At 34.6% G+C, this 18,675-nt stretch overlaps 1 protein-coding gene across 1 annotated transcript; it reads left to right on the forward strand.

The window, feature by feature from the left end:
• Window positions 1-5,539: 5,539 nt before the first annotated feature.
• Window positions 5,540-8,450, forward strand: LOC132171604 (Ribosomal protein L7Ae/L30e/S12e/Gadd45 family protein). Its single transcript, XM_059582971.2, has 4 exons — window positions 5,540-5,758; window positions 6,065-6,134; window positions 6,991-7,096; window positions 8,041-8,450. The coding sequence occupies exons 1-4, from the start codon at window positions 5,623-5,625 to the stop codon at window positions 8,200-8,202; spliced, it is 474 nt and encodes a 157-aa protein (XP_059438954.1). The 5' UTR covers window positions 5,540-5,622; the 3' UTR covers window positions 8,203-8,450.
• Window positions 8,451-18,675: the final 10,225 nt, after the last annotated feature.

Here is an 18,675-nt window from a genome sequence, read left to right on the forward strand (position 1 = left end):
CATAGAGACATAGATTGTCACGAATGGCAATCTTCCACTAAATGTCTTTTTCTTCTGACACAATAACATAGAGACATGATTGTCAGCATTTTGGATACATTAATGGGTCCAATCAAGTGAAAAGGGGAAAAAATGTAGAAAAGAAGAGAAAAAGAAGCGAGAGAAGTAGTGTTGATCACAGATAACCAAATATACTCGAAACAACTCAATCGACATAAAATTCCAAATAATGAAGAAAATGTTACTTGTACATGACACATTGAAAATCTATGTTAAAGTCAAAGAGCCCTTAAGAATATACGACAACATTTAACCTCAAATTGGAGACGCATAGATAAGTTCAAGCTCTACATGTCTTCTCCCTCCATTAACCCAACCTCATACAACAATCCAAAGAACTCAATCGACTAACAATGTCAAGCTCTCACTCTTTAAAGGCCTTTGATAAACTTGGATCCACCGCTCATGAAATCACTCAAATAAGACTTTCATCAATGAATCCTTATCCTCAGCGAAAAGCTAGGAAATGACAGCTAAAAGATCATCATCTCAATCACATATGCCTAATTCTAATGTCCTCAAGTGGGCTAGCAGAGTCCAAAAGGAACAAGCTACAATTAACTAGATATAACAATCAACTTCTTCTTTTTCTTTTGCTTTTCTTTTCTATTGGAGTGCATTCATATTTTTTCAAAGCTAAGTATCATGTATACTCTATTGTTAAGAAGAGGAAATGATTGATATCTAAAGAAAAAAAAAATTAATGTCCTCAAAGTGGGCTAGAAGAAGGTTTGGCTATGTAGATATCAACATCACTGCACACAAATTAAGACCTCTTCATACTAAACATAGATTAACCAACTCAAAATTCCAACAAGACGGATGCTACCTCCATGGAGATCATCTAGTTACTACTTCAAACTATATTTTATAGTTGAGGAGAATCCCACCCTCTAAATATTTTCTTATCGCACAAAAACCCAAAGAAAGGTGTACAAGTATGCACACCTGAAATTATTTTTGGTACTTGGTGTGAATCTCATTCTCCATTTTTTTTATTACAAAACACACATAGAAACACATTGAAGCACTACCTCGTGTATTCTATGTGAGAGATTGAATGAGTCAAGATTGATAAAATAACATTCTACATTGCAAACTTGATTCGGAAAGGTTGTAAACATGCAACTTTTTTTTTTTTTTTTTCTCACCAATGATGCAAATAGAAATAATCATTAAACTGAAACAAAAGAGAGCAAATTGCCGAAACCAATAAGTGAACATGGCACTACACCAATTAACAAAATCAAATAGAATCCATGAGAGACAATTAGGGAATATTGTAACAAAGGCAAGAACAATCGCCTATAGCTAAAATTTCAGGATGGAGAGAGAAAGAGAGACATGAACCAAGGTATATGAAGAAGATGAAGAAATATTGTATGAAAAGATACACTGATATAGCATCTATATGTAAAATAAAGAAATTCACTAATTCTTTATAAGAAAGTAAATACTGACCAAGTTTGACCCAGTTTTAAGTCTGATGAGAAGTGACTTGGAAAATATGTTTCCTAACATCTAGTACAAGGGCAATTTTTGAAAACATCACTCGATCAACTCTCTATGATTCAACCGAAAGAATATCAAAGAACAGTTCATCCAATAGTTAAGATGAATTAAGAAGGCTGTATCTACAAACATATCTTTGAAATTCATGCAAAACAACCAAATAACTCCCATCAATTTAGTAAATTGTGTGCATTTCATAGGTCTAAAATTAGACTTTGAGGAAAGGACTCTACTTTGAAACTGCATTAGAAAGGTTTTTGTCATTTCAATTTTTTGGCCTGAACTATATCAGGAAGATGAAATGATCAGACCAAGTAAGAAGAATGTATGCCAAAAGCCTATGGACTTACAGCTTCAAGCCAGTGTTGTAGGGCAAATTTCTGAGCTGTCTCATCCTTAGATAAACCTTTTCCAACTTACAAATACATGAGAGTTCATGCTGTTAGCATAATGCTTCTAACATGACTTTTTTTTTTTTTTTTTCCCTAAATTTGTAAGGTAGTAACTAATTACCCTGGCAAGTCTTGTCCCAGCACGTGCCTACTGTGACACAACAGTTTTTGGTTTCTCAATGTTGAAGAAAGATACAGGGCTCCGTCTAAGAGCAGCAAAGTCTAAGACCTTCCACCTGGGACAATTTGAATCGATTTTAGAAACAAAGGTTGAAAACACCTAAAAATGAAAGAAATTGAGATAATATAGAAACAATCCAGAGTTCCTCCTCAACACAACTGCATAATTTGCAAGGTTCCATCTAGTCCGACAACTCTTAATAGACTTTCAGAAGCTTAGTTGCAGCAACATCGAGGTCACTAACTGGCTTTGGAGAAAACAATGTCACTGGTTTAGGAAGCAAAAGCGTGGGCTTCTTCATCTTCATTCTTTCATGATTTCTACCCATTGACGAGATTGAATCAGAACTCTCGTTGTCAAGAACTGCATCCTTGGATGAATAAGATGCTTCAAGATTTATTTCCATGGATTCCCAATTTATTCCAAAAAAGAGCCGAAGCTAAGAACTTGCCATCAAACACATAAGCCTGGATCTTCCCCTTGGGGTTCTGAAACTCATAGAATGCATCATCAGCATTTTCTCTATTAATTGGGTATTGAATATGTTTGTTCAATACCCCATTTGTTATTAACTCATTAGCAACAATATGTTTGTTCCCACAATATCAAACCTAACGAAGTCACTGAAAATTAGCACTTACCAAATTCACTTCTGATTCATATCACACATACTCCATAAAAATTAAAAAAATTAAAAAAAAAAAAGAAAAAAAAAAAGACAATACTCATCGTTGACCCACACACACACATGGAACACCCACAAAACTCAACCCAAAAATCACCTAAGCAAAATACTACCAATTAACATGATATATTTGTAAATTTAAGTAATTGAGTCATGTGGTACATATAGTTGAACTTTCCCAACAAATCCAATCATATTTTTGGAATCTAAAACTATTTTGTGCTGTGTGTTGTTAAATCTCCCAACGGTTGGGATTAAATAGAAAACAAACAAAGGTTGAGATTTAACCAAGAACATTTCCAACCAAACACAACCATCAAATTTCACCCAGAAAAAATTGAAAATTTATCTATAAAAGTCATAGAAAGGATCCTATCAATTTCCCACAAAAAAAACTCAGCAATACCCAATCACTAACGTATGCTGGACAAAGAGAGGAAGAAACAATTAAAGAAAACCATCAAATTTCACCCAAGAAAAATCATACCCAAACTTGTTAAAAATCATAGAAAGAAACCGATCATCCAAAGGTCAATACTTTACCACTAAATCAACTTCTTCCTCCCCCCCAACACACACACACAAAAAAAAAAAAAAAAAAAAAAACGAGCAATAGCAATACCCAATCACTAACATGAGGAAGCAATATTCGCAAATAGCTATCTTTAATTTGTTTCTCAGCTTCTCCCTCTATCTCAACATCTCACTCTTCGCTCATCTCTCTTGATGTTTCTCTATGGTCTGGACAAAGAGAGGAAGAAATTAAAAAAGAAATAGGAGGGGAAGTGGGAGTAAATTGATGGATTTCTGGGCAGATTTTTTTTTTTCTAGTCTTGTACTCTTTCTCTGTAGCAACAAAGAGGTTGACAAGAAATAAAAAAAAATTGCTCCGCCTTTTCTCCTCAATTTCTTCTCTGAATCCAAATCGTTCTAGGTGGATTTTTTTTTTTAACTCCTTTCTCCTCCATTCCTTCTTTGAATACAAAATCGGTTTAGGAAGGTTTGTTTTTGACTTCTGCACACTTCTGCAACTGTAAAAAAAAAAAAATAAAAAAAAAAATAAAAATCACTGTTCTTTCTTGCCCATTCCTTCTGAATCGCCATTAATTCCTTCTGAATCTGAATCTCTCCCATTCTTGAAGCTCTCTTCATAAAAGACCAAAAAATCTCTCTAAAAAAGTTTGGCTCTTTACCTACTCAGAGGGCAAAATGGTAATTTAAACATAAAATACAAAAATATCAGGACAACTTTTTAAATTCATTAGATTCATGAAGGGCAAATTAGTAGTTTCGCAATCTAAAAAAATATCAAAACACAAAAATAACCTTATCTAACTAAAGAAGTTTGATACGGATACAACACAAACCCAACTCATGACCAACTTCTCTCCTACGTGTAAAAAAAATTTGAATTTTAAACCAAACAAGTTGTTTTTTTTCTCAAATTTTCAGAAGGAAAATGTTAAGGTCACAACATAAATCCAACTTATGGCCAACTTCTCTCCTACGTGTCATTTAAATAAAAAAAATTGATAGAGAGGATTTTGAGATTCTGAAAATTTGGGAAAAAAAAAAACAATTTATTTGGTTTAAAATTCAATTTTTTTTACACGTAGGAGAGAAGTTGGCCATGAGTTGGGTTTGTGTTGTGTTCGTATCAAACCTCTTTTCAGAATCTCAAAATCCTCTCTATCAGTTTTTTTTTATTTAAATGACATGTAGGAGAGAAGTTGGGCATAAGTTGGATTTATGTTGTGACCTTAACATTTTCCCTAACTAAATCATGATGAACAAAGAGTAAAGATAGGAGGTTTGATACAGACACAACACAAACCCAACTCATGACCAACTTCTCTCCTACGTGTAAAAAAATTTGAATTTTAAATCAAATAAATTGTCCTTTTTCCTAAATTTTTAGAATCCCAAAATCCTCTCTATCAATTTTTTTTTTTTTTTTAAATGACACGTAGGAGAGAAGTTGGCCATAAGTTAGGTTTGTGTTGTGTCTGTATCAAACCTCAAAGATAAAATAGTAAATTTAAATAAAAGACAAAAATATCCAACAATTTTTTTAATTCATTAGATTCAGGAAGGGCAAATTAGTAGTTTCACAATCTAAAGAAATGCCAAAAGACAAAAATAGCCTTATTTGACTAAATCATGATGAACAAAGAGTAAGGATAAAATAGTAACTTTCAAGTGCAACAGAAAAAACACTATTTGGCTTGCATTCCCACTTTAACTTGATATATATTCTTTTTTTGTTTTTTGTTTTTTGTTTTTTCTATTCTCTAAAAATAATTGTATATTTTTTATAAGAAAGAAAGAGAGTGAAATTAAATCTGAATTATTGAAAAAATTACTAGTAATGCTGGAGCATTTATCCTCATCCTTCCCCCATTATTTTTCATAATTTTTTATTTTTTATTTTTAAAAAACCAACCATTAGATTTATATATATTTTTGGCTTATCCCTTTTTTCCTTATCCAATTTTATAAATTAAATTATGAAAAAAAAGGAGTTATTGTATGTAATTTTCATGTAGAAAAATGAATGGTCCATTTGTTTAGCTCCGCATCCTTACTAATATTTATGCTTTTTTCTTCTTTTTATATGATTTGTTTATTTTCGGGGCGGGTCGGAACCCGCGATTTATAAAATCCGATCCGCCCCTGTCTGAATTTTAAAAGCACAACCCGTTACCGCTGTAGGTACAAATAGCATCTTCTTCTCCCCCCATTGCTGAAAGAACCCTAGTCGCCTCCGCATCAGAAGAAAGAAAGCAAACGAGATGGGAAGCGATAGCGAAGCAGAGAAGGCGCAGCAGAAGGAGAAGGAGATCAAGAAGCTGCTCGCCATTGCCCCCATTGCTAAACCCCTCGCCGGAAAGAAGCTCTGCAAGCGCACCCTCAAGCTCGTCCGCAGAGGTAAATTTTCATATGTATAGTATTGATCTAAAAATATTCGTTTCGGTATGTTATTTGTGTTTTATATGCACTTGGTTTACGGTTTAAAGACATGGGTGGTTTTCGTTTTATGCTTGTTCCTTTGGGTTTGGCCTAGAACTAGCTACTAATATTGTGTTCTAGCCACATGATAGATGTTGTAGAATTTTGTTTGATGAAAGTTAGGAATCTTACTAAAAAAAAAAAAAAAAGAATTCAACTTATGCTTTGGTAATTTTTTGTGTACTATGTTGTTTAAAATAATTATGTTTATATTTTTTATTCCAGCTGCTGAACACAAATGCTTGAAGAGAGGAGTAAAGGAGGTGGTTAAAAGTATAAGGCGTGGTCATAAAGGGTAAGTTTTCTGTGATATTCCCCTTCTTTCAATGAAGGCTGCAGGTTTTTCTTAAATAGAAAGTGGAAAGTACAGAAATTGCTTGCATTTTTTCATTTTATTTTCTCTCATTCTTCTATGGTAATAGTAATACTTTAAACATAGCTGAAGATCTTTTACCTAAGACATTGAATTCTTTTGGAGATATGAATTATATAAATGATGTGGCAAAACGATCAGTTTGTGCTGTCATAAAAGAGTTGAGAACCTCTCCTCTTTTATCTTATTTTATTTTATTTTTTATTTTTATTTTTATCTTTCCTTTGTTCTACTTGTTTAGCATCATGCATATGCTTTATTGGCAGTGCATTTTGTTGATAAGCATTATCCTATATGGTTATGCTGACAATGGATTTGTGAGAACCCTGAGTCTTTTATATAGCATGAAACTGAACTTTATTTACTTTTTTATTTTATTTTTTATATTCCCCTATTAACACAACTGAAACTGGAAGCTTAATGAGATCTCATGTTTTATCAGAGATGAATACATAAACTGAAAGTAACTGGTGAAAATTACAGTTTGAGTAGAGCACTAGTTTTGGAATTTATGCTGAAAAAAGACGTATTGGGCAAATTAAATAAAAATGGGTACGAGAGGTAGCTGTGACTCTGTGTTGGGGCGGGTGGGATGAACAGGGGGTGGGGGTGGGGGTGGAAGTAGTTCTTTACTATTCAAATCCTGCCCAAACACTGAGATGTAGAGTGTTTGATTTTCTTAGTGAAAAGTAGCTTTATTTTGAAAAGTATAGCCAAGAATTGATTTTTGTGATTGGGAAGTTGTAAATAATTATTTCCCTCCCTCTGTTGAGTGCAGAGTATGTGTTATAGCCGGGAACATATCTCCTATTGATGTGATCACTCATGTTCCAATCCTATGTGAAGAAGCTGAGATTCCCTATGTATATGTTCCCTCAAAAGAAGTAAGTTTGCACTTGTCCTTAATTCTCCTATTTTATATATTTTTTTCCATAGCATTGCATCCTATATAGAGGAAGACAAATTTATCTGTATATCTGTGTTCTACTTATTTGTTCTCCTTTGGCTTTTGGGGAGGTTTTCTTTTGTTTACAGTGGGATTATCATTTCTTTTTCTTTATTTATATGTTCCTTAAACCATATCATTAAAATTCAAACTTTAACTGAATGCGTTGTGACTGGCTGGTCCTCTTCTGTTTATGGTGGTGACACTTTTTATTTTGGTCGAAACTTACAGGCTTCTTTATTTTAACTAATAAAGTAGGCCTAGAAATGATATAAGATCCTTGTGATTTTTTTTAAAATATATGTTAGTAATTCAATCTCATAGAAAGCTTATTCATGCATGTAGGAATGTCTCCAAAAAGCTTATTAGCACCTAAATATAATTCAAACAAGCCCTTCAAATGACAAAGACCAGATGGGATGGGACCTTGTAATTTATTACCCCAAAGGCTCAAAACTTGGAGCATGTGCAAGCTTCCCACTATAGTTGGAATAGGTCCAGCCAGTTCATTATTCTCTAGGTTCAAAATTGTCGAGCTACTTAAATTGCCAATATCTCTAGGAATGCCACCCTTGATGTTGCCATCATTTATGTAAAATTGTTGAAGAGAAATGGAGAGATTTCCAATGGAATTGGGAAGAATGCCATTAAGTGGATTTTTTGAAAGGTCTAACCTTTCGAGACATGTGCAATTTGACAAAGAAGAGAAATCTGGGTGACACCAATAATCCTTGGTTACACTTCCTTTTTGTAGTTTTCTTTTAATTGGCGTTTCTAATGTTTGCTGTCAAGCTCACATACGCACTGATCAATCTGTGATATGAGATAACAATGATTTGCTGTTGTGATTTTCTCATGTTAATATAATATCATGCTTTGCAGGACCTTGCAAATGCAGGGGCCACTAAGAGGCCAACATGCTGTGTTTTGGTGCTAACCAAGCCTACCAAGGGAGAATTAGGTCCAGAGGAAGAGGAAAAACTAAAGGCAGATTATAAGCAAGTTGCAGCGGATGTTTCTGAACTTGCATCATCTCTTTTCTGAAGAACAGAGTGAAATTATTTGTACTTTATTTAAGCCGGTATAATATCAGGCTGTTTCAGTTATGTTGAAGTAGAGTGTTTTCTTTATATATCTGAGCATTTTGGGTTCATTTATGTGAGAGCAAGCCTCATACATTTCACAGGGCTTAGATTCGACTTTGGAAAACATTGAGTAAGATTAGCAAGTACATTGGATGTAGCAAATCGTACCTTTTTAAATGACACTAGAAACTTTAGTTCATTTTATCAGACCTCTTCTGCTTTTACTTTTTCTGGTTTGCCAATTATGGTTTATTCATTCATGGAATAAAATAATTTCAATGGAACATAATTCAGCCATGTTTTCAACACTTGCAGTAGTGTATGCTTACAGCGATCAGCCGCGTATAGAAATGGGTGAAAGATTGGAGAAATAATGATTTTTATCATTTTTTTACGGGAATTAGGCAGTAGCCTAGGCCCTCAAATAGTAGCATTATAATTAAGGTCCCTTTCATTAAAAAAAAAAAAAAAAAACCGTTTAAGGCCCCAATTATGAAAAAAAGATTAGTCAATATTCTCCTTTCGGTAGGCTTCTTCTTCTGCAAAGTAGATTACAAGATAATAGCTCTTAAACAAACATACAAATACTCTTAAGAGAGTATGGCTTCAAAGCACATAAACATCAAATCTCTCTTAGCACATACAAGGAAATAAACACTCTAAGCACTTAGAATGTTTTCACTCTCTTTGAGCTGGTTTCTCTCTGTTTTCCTTGATGAACAATGAATGGCATGAGTCCTCTATTTATAGGCACAAGTAGGAAAGCTTTTCAAATGAGTTAGGTCACTTTTCTAACTGATCGTTCGCCCACCGTTCAACAGCCAGTCGACCGGTCATGCACCACGTGCTGTAGTGGGCGATAGAGGACAACTTTTCCGGAATTCCTGCAAGAATATAAGGACCTGTCTGCCACCGTTTGCCCCACCGGTCGACCGCCGACCCATACTTTAAGGAGACATGTTCCCCGTGTTTTCCGGAATGTTTTCGGGGTGTCGGGAGTGCCAAAAGTGAGTTTTGACGAACCACCGGTTAATCGGAAGAAATGGGCGGTCGACCACTACAGTGCCATGAGCAGTAACAATGAACAGTAGCCATGTATAGTTTCAGTGGTGAACAGTACCATGAACAGTGACCGGTCGACCGGGGGGCGAACGCTGGGTGCACACAACACACTGAGTGAACATAACTTCAGTGTAAATAAGCAGCGGTCGACCGGGAGTTGAACGGAACCTTCTGAGTGAACAGTAACACTTCCAAACCGAATCTGGAAAATCCGTCGGTCCTTCATCAACAGCTTCGATGGATTGGCATTTGTGGTCCAATTGAGCTGAAACTTTGCAGGGACCTTCAAAACACATGAAACTTCAATATGATCGGTGGAGATAGTATTCTAAGCATTCTACATCAGTGTTTTAGCTCGTGGACAATAACCTCTGTGTTTTGGAACTGAATTAAGCCAACAAAAAAACTAACAAATTCCCCCTTTGGCAATTCAGTGACAAAACCCATCAAAACAAAAGATAACCAAAATCTCCCTAGAAATCGAAATTTCTCCCCCTTAGCCATATCCACTTCTGTCCCCATTTTTGTCACAAATTGACAAAAGAAATACCTAAATCCTCTACCTGAAACATACTCACAAAACACATCAAACATATGGAGAAAAGGAGAGCTACAAACAATAAAGATTTATCAACAAAAAATTGCAAGAGCATGCAACGCATAAAGATACCAAAAGGACAATGCATAACAAAATGTAAGAAGAACAAAACTCCCCCCCAAAACAAGGATACCAGTGAAAGGCTAACAAAACAAGAGCAAAAACTCCCCCTTAAAGCATGATCCAAAAACAACAAGAAACAAGAACAAGGTTTCTCCCCCTCAAGAAGTCAAGAATACACACAAGATACTCACATCAAAGACTCATGTTTGTAAGCAATGAAAATCTCAAAATATCTCAAAATATTCAAAATATACATGAGACTTGAAAAGACAAGAACATCATTTTGTTTAACACAAGTACGAAAAGAGTTCCATTCTACCAATGCTTGAGTGTGTGTGTGAAAGCCATTCATTGAGCAATTAACAACTTGCAAAAATGAGGAGTAAGCTTCGTCAAAGAAGAGGTTCGAACAAGAAGATCACATCAAAAGTCAAACCTTATCATACTAGGGCCTAGCCACTTTCATCCAATACATTCCTTGTTTAAAACATAACACAAACTTTTGACACAAGTGAACATTCTTTTAGAATATGATATTTTGATCTTTTGGTTCACAAAAACTTCTCTTTGAGAAAGTGTCATTTGAAACAATTTTTGGTGCTTACCACAATTGAAGGAATGCTGAAATTTTTAAGTTCTAGATTCAACTAGCAAATGGTCAATTCGATAGATACCACTAGTCAAACCTCATCAAATAGTTACCTAGCAACACTCACATTCAAAGTTAAGAATAAACTCAATTTAGGCTTAAAAGTGTGCAAAATCAAGCATAAGTAAAATGTATCACATAAGCTTAGGCTTGTAGGTAACCACAAAACTAGTCCAAAGAACAAATCTTTATCTTATGCATATTAAGAATACTCTAAGACATAATGAATCAAGAATGTAACATGAACAAATAATGGACTATCAAGGTGCATAGGACAATAAGAGAAGGATGCACCCAAAACAAAATATTTTTGTATTTTTGAATTTATCAAGCAACAAAAGCGTGCGCACACACACACACACACAAAAACAACAACAACAGCAACAACAACAAAGCAAAACAACATGCACTAGGATAAGCAAGAAATATTCAAAACCATCAATCCTAGGCATATGAAACACTCACCTGACCAATGGTGAGATCATGACCACTCCCCCTCAAAGGGTGAGTAGTATCATCCTTCCTAACCATGCTTGGGTGATCCTAGGTCCTGAAATTTGCTTCTTTTCAATCTCATCTAACCTAGAGAGAACTTTCTCCATCATTGAAAACAACCCATTATGATCTTCCCTAGAGTAGGAATTCTCATTTTTATGAACATGGGGTTTTAGTTGAAAAAACTTGGGTCGAATATGACCAACCTTACTACAATGATGACATGTGGGCACAAACCTTTGAGAGGGTACATGTCTAGGATGATGCATAGCCCTTGGCATAGGATGAGGTGCATGAGACTTAACAAAATTTTTCTTACCTTGCATCCTTTGGGGAGTAGGAGCAGCTGCATGATTTACTTCAAGAGAAGAATCTTCTACAAACCCTGGTTTAACAAAAACAGTCTTGGAAGTAGAAGCAATGTTGGAAGCATTTTTATCAAATCCTAACCTAGATTTATCACCAGAAATTTTCTGAACATGCAACATTTTATCAAGCTTTTCACTAGAAAACTTTTTCAAGTGATTTCTAGAATCATTCAACTCATGTTGCAGGGAATCAACTTTAGCATTCAAGACATGGTTTTCAGATTTTAAGGAATGACAAGCATTACGTGAATCATTCAAAGATTGAAGCAAGTTATCCCTCTCAAGCTTAAGTTCCTCAATCACTTTCAAATTTTTCACATTCTCTTTTCTCAAAGTAGTAAAATTTTCACACAAATTGTTGTATGAAGATTGACGATTCCTTTCTTTTTGAGATTCATTGTCAGAAGGGAATTGAACATCAGAACCATCATTAGAATCAACATCAGAAAATTTAGAAGCATTAGAATCATAAGAAGCAACAAAGGCCAAAAAATTACCATTGCCATCAACATCATACCCATCAGAGTCATTCAAAGTAGCATTGATGGCTTTTGGATTGTTACCATCAACTTCATCTCCATCGAAGTCACTTAAAGTAGCAAAGTGAGCTTTTGGTCTACAAACTTTAAGATTAGCACAATCCTTGCGCAAATGACCGTAGCTGGAACACTAAAAACATTGAAGACCACAAGAGTCTTTTTCTTTTCTTTCATGAACATTCCCTTTTCCAAATTTTCTAACAATTCTATGTTTATGTTTGTAAAACATTTTGGCAATGAAAGCAAGTTGTTCATCATCCGGTGATTACTGGACAGAAATCTACGAAATTACGTAATTACCCTCAGGCCTTTTTTTTTTTTTTTTTTAATTTCCGTCTAATTTAACGGAAATTAATAACGGAAGGTTTAAATTAAAATTTTTTGAAATATTAGGGGGTACATTGCCAATTTTTAAATTTTAGGGTTCAAATTGGAAAACCCCTGAAACTTCAGGGGGGATAAAGTGAATTTTCCCCTTATTTTTTGAAAGGTTTGTTTGCAACTTAGCTAATGCATTTTAGTACTAGGCAGCTAAAAAACTTAAAAAAGAAACTTCATATATAGTACGTAACTCTAGAGTCATATACCCCTTCCATCTTTTGGCAACTCCCTAGCCAATTGGGAAGAAGATGAAGAATGGGGAAGTAATGGCCCAGTAGTCAATGAACCATTCCCCAAGCCAGTAGCAAAAAGAGAAATGAAATTATAAATAGATGTCAGTAGGGGTTGGTATCGGTTCAGTTTGGTTTGGTTCGATAAAATCATTTTCAGTTGGTTAATTGAAATTATCGGTTAAATCAATTAATTCACCAATTACATTTTGATAAAGATTTATTTCAAAAATTTTGGTTAAACATATATTTCGGTAAAAATCGGTTCAGTTAATCGGTTAACCGTAGAGTTTTTTTAATTGGGCAAAAAATTGATTATTTTGGGGGCCCAAATTGTTTTTGGGCTAAAATAGCTTATTTAACCAAACAAGTGTTAAATGAGCTAATTAATTAACACAGTAAGAGTCCACCATATATATGTTTTACACTTCTATTAATAAATTGGTCCTATAATATTTATTGTCGGTTAATTCGGTTAACCGACAAAATAAATATTTATACCGATTAATCGAACCGAACTGACGTCGGTATAAAAATTTCTAACTGATTACCGACCGACTTTTGGTGGTAGGTGGTTAATGTCGATTTGGTCACAGTCGGTAGGCGGTAAATGGTTAATCTGCCTACCCCTAAATGCCATGGCGGTGGTAAAAAGAACATAACTAGGAAAGAAACAAAAACCAATTTGGTTTGGAAGTGCTGCAGGTGGTTCTGGGGTTCTCCCATCAATCCTTCGATTGTTAACAGCAAGCTTTGTGAGGTTTGATAGGATATTGTCCCTTTCATTTACAAGCTTCTCCAGTTGAATTTGTTCTATGTAAGTTCGAGGAACATATATGAACCATCCAAACCCAGCTGCTCTGCAACATGTGAGAAACAGAGAGAGAGAGTTACAAAGGATTGTTTGTTCTTGCACTTGCCATTTCCTTTGGTTGGTCTATCGCCAAATTGACATGCAAAACGCCAAATATCCTCATGGTTTTCTCTCGAATGATGTTTACATGTTTCAGCCTCTTGGCATCGTTCATCCCAAATATCCTCACCATTTATGTAAATTGTGCAAAGCTCTTCAAGTCTCGAGCAAGCACCTCGTGTTGATGGAGCTTGGGTTTTATGCTTTACATTATACATTTTGATTCTTCATTATTTATATTTCGAGACAAAAACCTTATCATCTACGCCGATAACATTTTGATCACACAACTACTAAAGCTATTAATTAGGAGTGTAAAGCTGGTCGGTTATAACCGACTGCTAATTGATAACTCAAAACCGCTAAATATATATATATATATATATAACAATAAAATGACGTCATTTTACTCTAGGGTTTGAGTTACACTTTACACTTTTAGTGAATCACAACAAAGCTAGCTTATTGGGCTAAAAAAGCCCTATTTTTTTTTTTTTTTGAAAAAAAAGAAAGGCAAAAATACGTTTAAATTAAGCTCAAAAAGTAAGCCAAATTCCTAATTTTTCAATGACTCAATTAGCAATGAGGATAACCGACTACCAACCGGTATATATGATGTGGTATTTTTGTGACCAAAAATATCAATTATAAAAATAACCACTCGCAATAGAACGAATCTTTGTAGGATACGGCTATAGAGAGGGTGTCGAACCTCAAGGACTGCAGGGGTTTAATTATCAAAATTAAAAGATCAAAATTAACTTAATTAAAAGAGAGTGAATTGGTTGTGAGAATTTAAAGTGCATAAAATAAACGGAAATAAAAGGGAGTAAATTTATGAAAGAGAGAGTAGGGTATTGACTTCACCACGATCCGCACATCAATGGTTAACCATAATTAACTCTAGTAATTCATTCTATGCATGTTATAATTTTAACAAGAAAATAATCTCATACAATCAATGGAATAGCATAACCCATCTTCGGTTGGCACGGACCGTCTACCTAAATTAGACTAAACTAAGATGTAGTACGATCCGTCTTCCCTAGGTATGGTCTATCTAACCCTATTGATTGCATGCCAATTAAATACCATTGTATAACCATCATTCTTATGATCACAGAAAATAAGAATGATTTGAGTTCAATAATAGTAAAATAATTTCTAAGACAAGATAAGAATTCTACTAATATTGATTTGGAATTTAAAGAACAACTGCATTTAATATGAAGAACAGAAATCAACTGTAGCAATCCTCAGGGTTATACAATCAACATGCATAAATTGAAATACTAGAAATTAAATACAATCAAACCATTGTGCTTGGAAAGGGCTACATCAATACCCCACAATTGGGTTTAGCTGCTCATGATCTCCTAAGCTCCACAGACTATTTTACTGAATTTTTGCTCTAGAAGCGGTGTGTCTTTTCTCAATGCTTAGAGGCCTATTTATAGGGCTTAGGAGAGTCCTAGAAGCCCTAGTAATCCTATAAATTTCGGAGATTTAAGTCCAAGTCCAATTAGGATAAAGAAAACCTAAGTCCAAATCGGAATAGGATTCGCCCAGAATTGCGTTCTTATCTTGCGGGGCGATTTTGGCAATGCGGTGCTCCGAATTAGGAAAATGGTATTTCACAATGATTTGTAGAAATTTGAGTTAGCTTTCCAGTGCCGCTTGAATCACCTCAATCGGATATTTGAGCTGAAAGTTATGGCCAAAATACCGAGACGTATGCAGAATCCAAAATTGAATCCAATCCGATTTTGACTCCAATTTGAGAAATTTCGAATTAATCCCTTCCTTTATTTGATTAAACTTAACCACAACATATAAGTCCTCTGTTATGATTGGCTACGCTTAATCATCTCAACGTGTGCTTTTAAGCCCAAAATCAATGGAATTAATTGCATCTTTATTTATAACCTGAAAACACAAAAACAAAACAAAAATCAAACAAATAACAATGCTAAGGAATTAACATATGCAAATTAAGGGGCTTGAATGTGCAACATTCGGCGCTTATCAATATATTTTGGCCAACCGGCTACTCCGATTGCGGTTAGCGGTTTTAGGTAATAACCGCTAACCGTAACCGAGTTTTCAACTACTATTAATGATCTTCTTGACATGCTTTGGGTCGACTTTGCTATCAAAAATTTAGGCCCCCTTAATTGTTTTCTTGGTACAGAGGCCCTCCAGGTTGATAATGGGCTTATCCTTTCAAGCAGAGATATATATTTATTTGCTTCAATGGAAAAATAAAAAAAAAACAAAAAACAAAAAACAAAAAAATGCTAGAGGCCAAGCCTGTCAATTCCCCCATATCTTCACCCCATTCCTTATCTCTTTTCTCAGGTGACCCAACTGATGATCCCTTATTTAGTGTAGTTGGAGCCTTTCAATACTTGTCTCTCACTATATCTCATTTGTAGTCAACAAGGTCTGCAATTTATGCGTTGGCCCAGCAATGACGGTTAATCATGTATTTCATGCACGCACAAAGCACATTGTCAATTAAAGAATCCTCTAAATAATTCATTATTTTCAAATTAAATAATTCAGATTTTGTGATCACTTGAACATCTATTATATGTGTATACTAGAATTAAGATTGTAAAATATTTTTATTTTTATTTTTAACTTATCCCATATGACAGGTACTAAATATTAAGACGACAAAATCATAATCATTTAATTTGAAAAATAATTGATTGGTTGAGTAACTCTAGATGATCTATATGATAGAGTTTTGTAGAAATTCAATGAAAAACTATCGTATTACTATTTTTATAAACCATATTTTGGATGCTTTCGTGACTTATTTAAATTAAGATATCAATCAAATAATCCGAAAATATAAATAAATCATCAAAAAGTAAACCCTTTATTTCGTCCTACATCAAGAAAAAATAGTGAAGGATTTAGTGGAAGAGAGCTTCCATGCGTTCTATGTGGCGATCTCTAGACCGGTGGATGGCCCGGGGGTGGCGATCTCTGCCTGGTCGAGGAGCAATTCGAGAGCCTTCATTGGCGATGGCGAACCGCTTGCGAGCCAATTTGTCGGCGGCTTGCGGATGGGTCGTAGGGGGGATCTGTGGGCTCGGGAAAACTCTTCAATAGGTTTTTGTATCTCTCTCTACAACACCTCTACAACATCTCTCTATTGGCATACATTTATTCAATCTCCATTCTAGATGTTATTAGAGTTTGTTATATTTTTTCAAAGTGTTTGTGGATAACATAAGCTGCTCATCTTTAGGTTGTTTGACAATTGTTAAGTCTGGATCAATATTGTCATTCTGCACTAACTTTGTGTTTATCACATTGCTGGTTGGGATGATTTTATAGTTCAATAAATAAAATAGTGAGAGACTGAAATATAGGTACTTTGAAAAATGAGATGGTTTAAATAGTAAAAAAAAGAAGAAGTGATTTTTCAATTGAAAAAATTTGCTGAGGGTGGGTTTGGCATTGCGATTTCATAAATAAAAAATGTGATTTTAAATCAAATTATAAAAAATTGATTGTTTAAGATTGCATTTTTAAAAAATTGCGATTTAAAAATATAAATTTTTTGCGTTTTCAAATCGCAGATAAGGAAGTGTTTTTGTGAAAATGCAAAATTTTAAAAGTTAAATTTTGATTTTAAAGATCAAATCGCGATTTTATCAAATACTTGGTTAAGGTTTTAAAACTCACATTTTTAAATCACAAATTTTTAAAAAAATTTTTAGGATGTGATTATTTCGAATTCATGAATCGTGTCAACGTCGGCCATCATAACACCCATGTGTAAGTCGTCACTAGTGGGGGTTGGAAAATTGGTGGGAGTTGTCACACCTACTTTCTTCATGTCCTTCGAAGATTGGATATTAGTCACATCACCATTGATATTGCCTTGGAAATATTTTGTACTAGACTTTATTTTTTTTATTTTTTATTTTAATATATAGATAGCACTAGACTTTAGGATAGTAATTGCTCAAAAATATATCACTGATTGACTAGAGAAGTATTAATTTGCTTGGTTAAATTTTAGGAGATTCGCCAAAGAGATCAATTTGAGGATTGCATATCTTTTTTGAAGGCTCGATCTATCAATATCTATCAACCCCGACCTTAGACGTGCCTCTCCATTGTATTTGTTGGCCTCTCTGCTCCATGACGCTCCCCTCCGCATTTCCGTCAGGCCTCTAGGCACTAGTGTGTGGATCTCACTCGTCGATGCATGGATACCTCTCACCCGAGTGTTTCTTTATTGTTCCACCTCACTATTGCCTTCAACCTATTGGAGATTATACCCTAAATCCCAATAACTTATGTTGACATTAAAAAATTTATAATAAATATAAGTTGTTATTCACTTATTAAATTATTTGAGCATATGACATAATCTTTTATATCTTTATCGTTAGGGGCGGAACTAAAAAATTTTGTTTGGCGTAGCTGGAACTAAAGACAATAATTTATTTCTTGTGAAGTTGCTTACTATATTATTATATTAATATGGCATCTTGAAACAAAGTTTATGGTATGAAATAATAGGAACCAGTAACATTTTGCTGACATTACTGGCACCAAATACCTTGTGCACATTAGCAAACTTTTGGTGTTCATTGCTGGAAAATAAGGGGAAAAAACACAACCTCACGACTCCTCCTCATAAGCTTGGATGCTGCGCATGGTGAAGGGGCACCTTGTTTTCTGCCACTCTCCTTCATTTTGTCACGTGTCCCTTTTTAGGGCAAATAAAATCTCAACAGACCAGTTTTCCTTGGTCTCTAACCCTTAACTTTCTTACCCTTATCTTTATTTTTAGGACACTTTCTCAAACCATAAGACAAAAGGCACTACAAAAAATTTACCAATTTGTAATGTGTCCACTGTTCATTACTTTTTGACACATTACCATTTAGTAACATGTCAATTTGTGACACATTACTAAATATTTTAGTAACGTGTTAAATGTAACACATTACCAATTGGTAACGTGTCAAACTGCGATGTTACCAATTTGGTAACGTGCCAGTGTGACACGTTACTAATTGGTAACGTGTCTAACTGGCATGTTACGAACTTGGTAACGTGTCAGTTAGACACGTTACCAATTTGTAACGTGCCAGTTAGGCAC

Source organism: Corylus avellana, chromosome 1 (assembly GCF_965113065.1).
Source record: "Corylus avellana chromosome 1, dhCorAvel1.hap1.2, whole genome shotgun sequence".
NCBI lineage: Eukaryota > Viridiplantae > Streptophyta > Magnoliopsida > Fagales > Betulaceae > Corylus > Corylus avellana.

Bases quoted from the DNA above. Each gene is read 5' to 3' on its own strand.
- LOC132171604 (XM_059582971.2), top strand. From the start codon at position 5,623: ATGGGAAGCGATAGCGAAGCAGAGAAGGCGCAGCAGAAGGAGAAGGAG. The intron at 5,759-6,064 runs GTAAATTTTCAT...TTTTTATTCCAG, and splicing joins CCTCAAGCTCGTCCGCAGAG to CTGCTGAACACAAATGCTTG. The intron at 7,097-8,040 runs GTAAGTTTGCAC...CATGCTTTGCAG, and splicing joins TATATGTTCCCTCAAAAGAA to GACCTTGCAAATGCAGGGGC.